This window comes from Notechis scutatus, chromosome 11, assembly GCF_049901735.1.
Source record: "Notechis scutatus isolate UNSWTSFEM ecotype Mainland chromosome 11, rNotScu1.2, whole genome shotgun sequence".
NCBI classification, from domain to species: Eukaryota; Metazoa; Chordata; class Lepidosauria; order Squamata; family Elapidae; genus Notechis; species Notechis scutatus.
In genome coordinates this window covers 124,177-135,451 of record NC_142019.1, presented here as the reverse complement: position 1 = coordinate 135,451, position 11,275 = coordinate 124,177, and the positions used below count along the sequence as shown (strand labels likewise).

Sequence of the window (11,275 nt, the reverse complement as noted above, 5' to 3'; positions counted from 1 at the left end):
AGATCAAGCCGTGTAAAAAAGACAATAGGGATCTTTTTTTTTGGTTTTGAAGGAAAGCAGCCATTCCAATGCACCCAATTTTTTCAAAATTGGCTAAATCTGTGGCCAAACAAATAAAAAAAATGGGGTGTCAGTGGTCTCCCCAAAATTTCTGGGTACTGCCATTTATTTATGGGATCAGGCAGCAAATGACAATAGAACAACCAATTTTTAAAGAAGTTTATCCAAGTTAAGATCTAAAAATCAAATGAAGACAGATTTGTGACCTTCCCAACTGGCTTCTGATAACTCAATAAGGGAAGATGGACTCACTTAATGGAACAGTTGATTCACTTAACAGCTAGAGCAATTTGTTTAAGAGCCCTGTGGTTAGAGCCCTGACAGTAGAACTCTCTGAATGTCTCACTCAGCCACAGAAATGTGGTCGTAAGTCCAGAGCTACAGCACCTGTACAACCCTTAGGGACCTCATCCAACCCATCCTCCTCTTCGCGGTCTTTGCCTCTCTGCCCAATCTATGCTCAACGAGACCCCCAAGGTGTGTGCAGCCCCTGGAAGGCAGGAAGAAGTGACCCAAAGTCCAGGCATGGCTTTCGTTCCAAAATGGGGGTCTGAGACATCCCGGCGGGTTATTTTCCGTCGCAACTTTGCCTCGGGTCCTTGAGTGGTGGCCCTGGGAAGAGAGTTTGGGTTGGGAGCCACCTTCAAATCGGTTTCCTTCAAGGTTTAGCCTTCTTGTCTGTGAAGAGGAACCTTCTGGGCTTCTCGTTCTGCCGGGGGGAAAAAAAACAGAGGGAGGTTGATCAGAGGTTGATCATTTTTGGAAAGACCCTTCCCACAAAATGCGGTTCTGGAGATTCCTGGCAAGGTGAAAAGCAGGAACATGAGGGGCTGGAAGGCTCTCCGTATGCTTGGATGCTGCATGGTTTTTTTTTTCTTTTTCAAATTCAGGAGATTCTATCTCTCTGTCCATTGGTCCGTCCATCCATCTATCATCCACCCACTCACCCATCTCCCCTCCCTTCTCTCTCCCTCTCCTTCCTTCCTTCTTTCCTCTTTCTTTCCTTCTTTCCTTTCTTCCTTTTCTTTTCTTCCTTTCTTTTCTTCCATATGCTTGGATGCTGTGCGGTTTTTTTCCCTTTTTCAAATTCAGGAGATTTTATCTCTCTGTCCATTGGTCCATCCATCCATCTATCATCCACCCACTCACCCATCTCCCTTCCCTTCTCTCTCCCTCTCCTTCCTTCCTTCTTTCCTCTTTCTTTCCTTCTTTCTTTTCTTCCTTCCTCCACGACATCCTCCCCTCCCCTCCCTGGATTTTGGATATTAAACCTAGATAACCCTTTCTTTGAATTGACCTGCCATCCCCTGCTTTGCTCACTGACTTCTCTGAAACCAAAGACTCATCGTCAGGACAAAGAAGCAACAGATGGAAACTAATCAAGGAGAGAAGCAACCTAGAACTAAGGAGACATTACCTGACTGTTCGAACATTTAATCCGTGGAACAGTTTGCCACCAGAAGTTATAAATGCTCCAACACTGGAGGTTTTTAAGGAGAGATTGTACAACCATTTGTCTGAAGTGGTGTGGGGTTTCCTGGCTAGGCAGGGGGTTGGACTAAAAGACCTCCAAAGTCCCTTCCAACTCTTATTCTATTCTATTACGTACCACCTTTGAAACCCTGCCGATTAACGTGGGGTGAATACTAAAGGTGACAGTACCTTTTGGGTGACTTTTCCTTCTATTCTTTTCCCCGGCAGGTAGGGGATTTGCTCATAGGGATTCTCCAGAGATGCAGCTTGACTTGTAGCCGAGGAACGTTGAGAGTAAGGACCAGTTATTTTTTCATATGGGCTCTCAGGGTTGATCTGAATCTTGGAGACATGACCAAACTTTGCGGAGATTTGATCGAAAGTCCCTTTGGACGTGGTCAAGGAAGCCTTGGGAGGCTTTTCCGAGCCATGGAAGATACCTTTTGCCCACCTGAACGATTCCTGAGTATTCGTTGTATAGTCCACCCGTAAGGCAGACGGTTGGTTTTTCAGCTGAAAGATCTTCTCCTCATCCATGCGTTCCTTGGGGAGTTCAAACAAGGATTTGGGTTGGTTTAGTTGGCCGTGTTCCTTGTTGCCCACCGACCTCGCCTTGATCCCAAGAGGAGAGTTGTGGAACGCCGTTGAGTCTTTGGATTTATTCGGCAGCGTAGGAGATAATTTGGAAGGCGGGTCATTAGGAACGGTTGGTTTATTGGACGATGGAAAGGTGGACTGGTAACTGGGGGGCTCAGCGGGTATCCAAAAGTTTTGGGGTTGGTCCAAGGCAATCCTGGGATAAATGGTGATCGTTTGAGATCTCTCTGCAGGATTCACTTTTATGGTGAATGGTGTGTCTGATCGCTTGGCCAATCCAAACATGGTCCCTGTCTTCCTTTGGCAAGGCAAGAAAACACCTTGGCCTGGCCCTACAGGTTCCTTTGCTTGAGGGCCCCCCAAATTTCTGTCCCTCTCTTTTGACTTCTCCAAGCTCCGTTTATCTAAAGGAGGCTTCTTCACGGCTGAATAAATGGTTCCTTCCTCTCCCATCTCTTCCTCCAAGGACAGTGACTCCAGCAAGAGGGACCTGTCTGGTATAGGTGGCGCTTCGTCTGGATCCTCCTGTGTTTGATTAAAGGCAAGGAAGGAAATAGACAGTTTGCAGAGGAGAACGTCTCCTTTTTGGATGAACTTCTCAAGAGGTACCTTCTGACTGTGGACTCTTGCTTGCCACGATAGGCGAGCAAAGAAGATAAGAAACAGAAAGATGGCAGAGAAGAGCAACCAAGATGATTAGGGGACCGGAGGCTAGAACATATGAAGAACGGTGGCAGAAACTGGGTTTGTCTAGTTTAATGAAAAGAAGGACTAGGGGAGACATGATAGCAGTCTTCCAATATCTCAGGGGCTGCCCCAGAGAAGAGGGAGTCAAGCTATTCTCCAAAGCACTTAAGGGTAGGACAAGAAGCAACAAATGGAAACGGATCAGGGTGAGAAGCAACTTAGAACTAAGGAGAAATTTCCTGACAGTTAGAACAATTAATCAGTGGAACAACTTGCCTCCAGAAGTCATAAATGCTCCAACACTGGAAGTTTTTAAAAAGATATTGGATAACATTTGTCTGAAGCGGTGTAGGGTTTCCTGCCTAGGCAGGGGGTTGGACTAGAAGACCTCCAAGGACCCTTCCAACTCTGTCATTCTATTCTAGAATATAAACTTTCCCCATTGCTGAGTTCGAGCAACCTGTCTTGAAAGCTCCTCAAACAAGGAGGAACATCTGGGATGTCAACATTAATTGTTACCAATTCCTCCCTCTTCGGAAGATGGTTTCCTCCAACCCTTGGCAGCCTCCTCAACGCTGCCATATTGTTGAGATGAGACCAACCCATGAATTGCTATTGCTCCTGGGGAGTAAGTAGGCTGAGGATATTTTAAATCAGTGCCCCAAAACGTTGCGTCTTGCAACAGTAAATGCCACCATTGAACCATCAATGCCACCACAGAACTCTGCTTCTTCTGAAGATCTCACCAGGAGTTACATAGTGAGGATAACTATGATACAAAACTGAGCTGCCCAAGAAGATTTAGGATCCAGATCTCGGATCCTTCTAACTTTCAGTTTCCATGTGTACAAAGCAGGGATCTCACCACTTTGAAGGACATGGGGTTGAAGGAAGCTGGTTTAGATCACTCTCCAAAACCTACCTTTGAATTTTGATGTTCTTTCTGCTCTTCCTGAAGTGGAATCCTTGGATGTCCTGGCTGATTGGTGAAATGACTCCGGGTAACCAGCAAATCGGCTGATGGGTTCCTGCTCAGCGTTGGAGCATCTGCACTGGGACTTCTGTCTGAAGATATTTCATCATATGTGCTTTTCTCCTCCAGCTATGAAAATGGAAGAACATGGAGGAAGATATAGCATGCTAGACCATTACCGTTAATTTAGAATTATAGAAAATTCTTTGGGAAGCCCAGAGACCATGGACCCAAAATACCATCCTAAACTTTTAAAAGAAAGGTCTCGAAAACCACAGCTACAGTACATCAATAGTAATTCAAAAGTATGAATTTTAGCTCTGAGAAAACTAAAATGGAACTTTGGTTCTCGACTTCTTTGAAACTCGTCAAATTTGGTATTCAATGCATTTTTGGCATGAACATTTTGTCCCGGTACTCATTGCTTGTATGGTACTCAACACGCAAGACAGAACTTGTGTTGGCTGCCTTGTGACTCACTATGTTACTCCTTATGGGAAAAATTGCTTGGTGCTCATCACGTCTCCCAGAACCAATTAAAAATAAGTGTTGAGGTACCACTGTACCCCATGACGCTAAAATGAAATTCTTGGATGAAGAAGGATATCTCTGGCTGTCTTAGGAAGCCTCAAACGACAGTCTTCTACCGATTGCAACTGGGTGGTAAGACACAGACACTTAGCTAAATAGCACTAGCAATGATACTTAGACTTATATACCATTTCATAGGGATTTCCAGCCCTCTCTAAGTGGTTTGCAGAGTCAGCCTCTTGCCCCCAACAATCTGGGTCCTCATTTTACCAACCTTGGAAGGACAGAAGGCTGAGTCAACCTTGAGCCAGTCAGGATCGAACTGCTGGCAGTGGGCAGTGAGTTAGCCTGCCATGCTGCATTCTAACCACAAGGAAGGAAGGAAGGAAGGAAGGAAGGAAGGAAGGAAGGAAGGAAGGAAGGAAGGAAGGAAGGAAGATAGCAATAGCACTTAGACTTCTACACCACTCCATAGTGCTTTTACAGCTCTCCGTTAGCGGTTTCCAGAGTGAGCCTCTTGCCCCCAACAGTCTGGGTCCTCATTTTACCCTCCTCGGAAGGCCGGAAGGCCGAGTCCACCTGGAGCCTGGTGAGAATCGAACTGCCAAATTGCCGTCAGCCAGCAGAAATCGCCTGCAGTACTGCACTCTGACCACTGTGCCACCAAGGCTCTTCAAGGCAACAAAACCACAGGATGAGCATTTACGTTCGCCTAATTGGGTTGGAGAGGCTACAATATGGTTCAGCAGCCCAACCCACCTTGGGACAGGCCGAGGTGAGGTTTTCTCCAAAAGGCTGGATTTCAGACCTCTGGTAGTAGCTGATGAGTTCAGTCAAATGCGCGTGCGTCCGAGAGTCTCCGGATACAACGTACTGCCCGCTGCGGTGGCAGCTGATGACAAAATGACGGCAGCGATCTTTCCCTCTGCAAGTCAAAAAGCAGGCCATGGGATCCTGAGCAGGCGCCGTGGGCAACACGCAGCTTGTCCTGGTTCTCTTCTTGACTCCCCAACCCCCAAAGGGAAAAAACCAAAGTCAGGTAGACTTCCCAAGAAAGCCAAGTTGAATTTCCAGCTGATTCCAAATCACCCAGTTGGTGCTATCATTCTTACCTGGGCTATCTAGGTTCCGCCTTTCATTTGCCTCTCACCTGCCTGCCCAGGTGCCAAGTCCAGCCCCATTTGGCCCGACCAGGAAGGAGAATGGGATGGATGTCTCAGGGGGGGAGATATTTGGGGAGGGAGAGAGAAAGAACAGCCCAGTGGCTCTTCCTCCTGCCTTTCCTCTCCCTCCCAGCTATCCTGAACTCACACCTGCAAATTCAGCCCCTGAACTGGACAGTTTAAAGCCTCAGGCCATTGCATGGTTTTGCCCTGAAGTATGACACAAACAAGCTGACTTTCGCTACGCTAAGCTAGATTTGGCACCAACCTGTGGCTTATAGAGATGTAGTGATGCCAGAAATAGACGTTTCCTACTGGGAATATACTGTATTTTATTATAAATATTGCTTTGAATCATAGGTTCTGTTCAGTTGTACTAGCAGTTTGATCTCTCTCATAATATTTTATTTGTCTATCAGTCCCTAATCTCTTTCCTTTCCTTTCCTTTCCTTTCCTTTCCTTTCCTTTCCTTTCCTTTCCTTTCCTTTCCTTTCCTTTCCTTTCCTTTCCTTTCCTTTCCTTTCCCTTTCCTTTCCCTTCCTTTCCTTCCTTTCCTTTCCTTTCCTTTCCTTTCCTTCCTTTCCTTTCCTTTCCTTTCTTTGCTTTCCTTTGCTTTCCTTTCCTTTCCTTTCCTTTCCTTTCCTTTCCTTTCCTTTCCTTTCCTTTCCTTTCCTTTCCTTTCCTTTCCTTTCCTTTCCTTTCCTCTCCTCTCCTCTCCTCTCCTCTCCTCTCCTTTCCTTTCCTGCCTGCAGCCCATTAGACAAACCCTCATTCCCATGCAGTTTTGTTGCTTCCAGTCTAGAAAAGATCACCTGGAATCTGCCTAGCCCAGGTTACTTTCTTCAACACATTTAACCTCAGGTCCACCTGGCTGAGACCCTTGCTTGCATTCTTTGCCAAAGAGCCAAAGGCGGAACGACTGACCTGGAGAAAGCCCAACAGTCCATCTCCACAGCCTTTCAAGAATTGAATTCAGAGTCGCCGGAGCCCCGGGATGTGAAGAAAGAGACCAGACCCAACAGGGATTCGGGAACAGGGAGATTTGCACCCACGAATGTTGGCTTTTCTCACCCTGGGAGAAGCCAAAAATGCCGCGACTTACCGGTAGGAAAGGATGTAGCCAAAAGCTTTTTCATTCAGCCTGATGAGGAAGCAGCCAAACTCTTCGTTTTCCAGCAGCATCTCAGCTTCCCTGATACAAAAAGAGGAATTTTGACAAAGATTTGCTTTTTAAATCTAGCTGTGATGAAGAAGTTCTAAAGATCAACATAGATGATAGATAGATAGATAGATAGATAGATAGATAGATAGATAGATAGATAGATAGATAGATAGATAGATAGATAGATAGATAGATAGAGATAGATAGATAGATAGATAGACAGACAGACTGGCAATGATATACTAATTCTACAATGGGCAGACCCTTCATAATCTTAAAATAGATGTGGCTTCCAAGCCACGTCTCCTGTTTCAGGAGAGAGAGAGATGCAACGGACTGAAATTCTGCTTTCTCACGATCAGAAAAGGGTTGCTAGCTTACTGCCTGCTCAGGAATCCATGAAACCAGTCTGGCAATCTGCCATCTTGCAACAGGAGAACGATCTGGGTTTCCAGAAACCATCTTAGGATCAGGTCTTTAAACATCCCCGAAGGCTGCCCTTCCCTTCCTGAGGAGGGGGCTCCCAGTGGCTGATTCTGCATCTGGCCTTCCCGAAAGAGATGCAGAATGTCCCAGGGAGCCAAATATATATATGCATATCCTTTTATTTATTTATTTATTTTTTTACAGCTTCCCAAAACACTCATTTGCTTACTGTGCTTCGGAGGCCTTTCTGGATGGCTGAAGCCGTTCATCACCTCAAATGTCCTTATTTGCAGAGTTGGCAACTTGGCTTGGGACCAGGTGAGAGAAGCTCAAATTCTAAGAAAGGGAAGTGTCTTTTTTCCCAACCCCATCAGAGGCTGTGCACCATGTTAGTTCTACTTTGGGTGTATGGATATGGCCGTGAACAGGGTTTAACCTGGTTAGAACCCGGGCTGGTAGCCATAGGATGGGTTTGTTCGATGTATCAGGTAGATATATTGGAAAGGGAAAAGAAGGGAAGGAAGGGAGGAGGGAAAGAAAAGAAAAGGAGAAGGAAGAAAAGGGAGGGAGGGAGGGAGGAAGGAAGGAAAGATGGGAGGGAGGAAGAAAGGAAGGAAAAGAAAGGAGAGAGGGATGAAGGGAGGGAGGGAGGGAGGAAGAGGGTGGAAGGAAGGAAAGCAGGAAAGGAGGGAGTAAATAAGTAAAGAAAGAAAAAAGAAAAGGAAGGATGGAGGGAAGGAAGAAGGAAAGAAGGGAGGGTGGGAGGGAGGGAGGGAGGAAGGTGGGGAATTCTGGGAGTTGAAGTCCATGCATCTTCAAGTAGGCAATGTTGATAAATCCTGCACTAAGCTGTCCTTCATCCTCAGCCTGATGGTCATCATCTTCCTTTTTCTAGACGTACCTGGTCAACTCCAGGTGTGTATGGCATCTGGACACCATATTGCCACTTTGAGCTTGGCTTGGACCCTTCCACATTGTACCAGGAAGCTAAAGAGAACCAACAGTAGATGCTTGACAATTTCTGGCCAAGCCCAATGATCTTAATTGCCAGGTTGCATTAACCGAATCTTGCAACTCTGCAAGTATTTCTCCTTCTCTTTTCCTTTTGCTTTGTGGGAAACCAGGGAGGGTCCCTTCTGAGATGCTTCCCACACCCCCTTTTCCTCCGGTGGGCTCCGCTGCCTCTTCTCTATCCATTCCCTAGTCTGCAGCTCTTCCTCCTGTCTCCAAGGTCATTCTCACCTACCATCAAAACCATCCCAATTCTCATTAAGGGAACCCCCCCCCTCATTCCCTCTGTCTTGTTCCCTCTCTTGCTCGCCTCCCTCACCTGGCAGGGCAGTGGAAAACCATGCAAATAATCCCACCTGTTCCTGCCTGAATTGTCCTAGGGGAAAATGCAAATGTGTGCCTGTTAGGTGAACAGCATCATTTTACATTCAAAGTCACCCAAACGTCAAACAAAAAGAAGTGGAAAATATGTAAATGTTGCAGACTCCACACAGTTCCTATAGATGGAAGGAGCTGTGAACTCGCTTTCAAACTGAATATTTTTTAATTCTAGGACAATCTAGATCAGGGGTGTCCAACCTTGGCAACTTTAAGACTTGTGGACTTCAACTCCCAGAATTCCTCAGCCAGCTTGCTGGCTGAGGAATTCTGGGAGTTGAAGTCCACAAGTCTTAAAGTTGCCAAGGTTGGACACCCCTGATCTAGAGCAACGTTTCTTCAGCTTGGCAACTTTAAGAGGTATAAACTTCAACTCCTTGACTGGTTGAGGAATTCTGGGAGTTGAAGTCCACTTATCTGGCCAAAAATATACACATGGTTGGAAAAAAATGATGAAACAACACATAGATTTGAAACCTGAAATATTATTATTAGGAACGGTACAGTAAAGGTTACAGTAAAGGAAAAAAAACATATTTAATCATACATGTATTAACAGCAGCTAGAATTGTATTTGCTCAGAATTGGAAAAGCAATAAGATACCGATAGAGGGAAAAGTAACTGAGAAAATACGTGAATGTGCAGAAATGAATAGGTTAACATTGGTAATCAAAGAAAAAGAAGTAACGGAATATTATACGGTGTGGGATTTATTTAATGAATGGTTGGAAAATAAAACAAATTAAAATGTATAAAGTAGTAAGATAAGATTGTTAAAAATAGTTATAAGAAAATGTGATTATTGTTACATGGATAAGAAAGGTATTCATATAATTGTAAGCACAAGATATAGGTATCCAGTTGACACATGGTTGAAATGATATGGAATTATTGTAAAATATAAAATAAAAAAATATTTTCAAAAAAAAAAAAAAAAGAAGTCCACGTATCTGAAATGGTATAGGTTCTCCTGCTTGAGCAGGAGGCTGGATTAGATGACCTCCAAGGTCCCTATTCTATTCTATTCTATTCTATTCTATTCTATTCTATTCTATTCTATTCTATTCTATTCTATTCTATTTTCTCTTCTCTTAAAGTTGCCAAGCTTGAGAAATACTGGGTTAAATTCAAGAACACACTAAGCCCTAATGTCTTTTTTTTTAAATCAGCCACAACGAGCTGATAAACCATCACAGTTGACACTGAGGTACAGGAAATGAGCAGGTTGGTTTTTCTGCTTCTCTCTGGCAGGATTTCATTTTGATTAAATAGGTTTTTTTAAATAAAGAAAGATATCTGATACAAGCTATTTGAAAATATAGGAAAAGAAAGCAATCAAAGAGAAAGTTAAAAATGCAACAAAAGGGGGGGAAAAGTAAAAGAAATATAAGAACAGACACGCGCCAAGAAGTGGCTTTCAGTCTTCTTTACAACAGTTATAAGCACAAGCATAAATTTATCTCTTACTCTATGATTACAACTCACTTTTTAAAACCTTTTTTTTTAAATCATCAAAGAAAATTTCCCTTTTTTGGTAGCTTTTTGGTTGCTGTTGTCACTTCCTTAATTTGTCGGTTATCCTTTTTCTTTGCGTCTTCTATTTTATAGTCTTTTGAAATTTAATAAAGTTTTGATTACAAAAAACCCCATAAATCATAAATTAGATATTGCCCCCCAAAATCCCTTAGTCCCGATAAAAAATAGATATTGTTCTATTGTTGATCGAGGAAGTCAGTGTAGCCATTCCAGCAAGTTCCATCCTCTTCACCAACCATTCCTCCCTCAGGGTTCCCATCTTGGTACATTAAAACAATGTGCAATATATGCATTCCACAGTTATGTACAATGGGAAAATTCTGTAGCTTTTTTTTTCCAGCAGTTTGTCCCTCAATCCCCAAAAGAAAAACCTCTGATTTCAACAGTCAAATCAATCTTTAAAATCCTCTGAACCGGTGTTTGTATGCAGGCTGGATTTTCTGCACACAATATTTGCTATTTCCTTAATTTAATGGAAAGACTTGACTTCAATTCTCAAAATTCTTTTACAAGGTTAAGGGCAGAAATATTGCTGTGTCCCTCTAGTGGCCGATCCAGGCAACATCTTTGGCATTTGAATGGTCATAAGCTGCATTTGGTCTCTATGGATTCTAAACACTGCAAAGTAAACTTATATCCCAGCAGGAAGGTCCCTCCAACTACAGAGGGTAAATCCCCTCCTTTCTAGCACTGATGATGTTACCTAGTTGGGTAATGAAATGTCTGCAAGAAAACAAACGAGCTCGGAAAGCATTAAGGACTCCTCCTCCTCTTCCTCCTCTTCCTCCTCCTCCTCCTCTTCTCTGCAATCTCTACTCCCTTCTAGCATTGATGATGTTATCTAGTTGGGTAATGAAACATCTGCAAGAAAACAATCCAGCTCAGAGAGCATTAAGGATCCCACAGTCCTCCTCCTCCTCCTCCTCCTCCTCCTCCTCCTCCTCCTCCTCCTCCTCCTCCTCCTCCTCCTCCTCCTCCTCCTCCTCTTCTCTGCAATCTCTACTCCCTTCTAGCACTGATGATGTTATCTAGTTGGGTAATGAAACATCTGCAAGAAAACAATCCAGCTCAGAGAGCATTAAGGACCCCACAGTCCTCCTCCTCCTCCTCCTCCTCCTCCTCCTCCTCCTCCTCCTCCTCCTCCTCCTCTTCTCTGCAACCTCTACTCCCTTCTAGCACTGATGATGTTATCTAGTTGGGTAATGAAACATCTGCAAGAAAACAATCCAGCTCAGAGAGCAATAAGGACCCCACAGTCCTCCTCCTCCTCCTCCTCC

General features: G+C 44.2%; 1 protein-coding gene across 1 annotated transcript; it reads right to left on the bottom strand.

Annotated features, from left to right (window-relative positions):
- Positions 1–718: 718 nt before the first annotated feature.
- SH2D7 (SH2 domain containing 7) lies at positions 719–7,166 on the bottom strand. The gene is made up of 6 exons (XM_087972860.1): positions 7,028–7,166; positions 6,587–6,676; positions 5,081–5,246; positions 3,740–3,919; positions 1,723–2,655; positions 719–769 (listed from the first exon to the last, which is right to left on the bottom strand). Exons 1-6 carry the CDS (start codon positions 7,129–7,131, stop codon positions 719–721), a joined length of 1,524 nt encoding a protein of 507 aa, XP_087828986.1. The 5' UTR covers positions 7,132–7,166.
- Between the last annotated feature and the right edge of the window lie 4,109 nt (positions 7,167–11,275).

What these genes read in the sequence shown, in the direction of transcription:
- SH2D7 (XM_087972860.1), bottom strand. Translation starts at nt 7,131, where the DNA reads ATGTTTAAAGACCTGATCCTAAGATGGTTTCTGGAAACCCAGATCGTT. An exon ending in CATGGATTCCTGAGCAGGCA is followed by an intron (nt 6,677 to 7,027) that starts GTAAGCTAGCAA and finishes TTTTTGTATCAG; the next exon opens with GGAAGCTGAGATGCTGCTGG. An exon ending in GGCTACATCCTTTCCTACCG is followed by an intron (nt 5,247 to 6,586) that starts GTAAGTCGCGGC and finishes TTTGACTTGCAG; the next exon opens with AGGGAAAGATCGCTGCCGTC.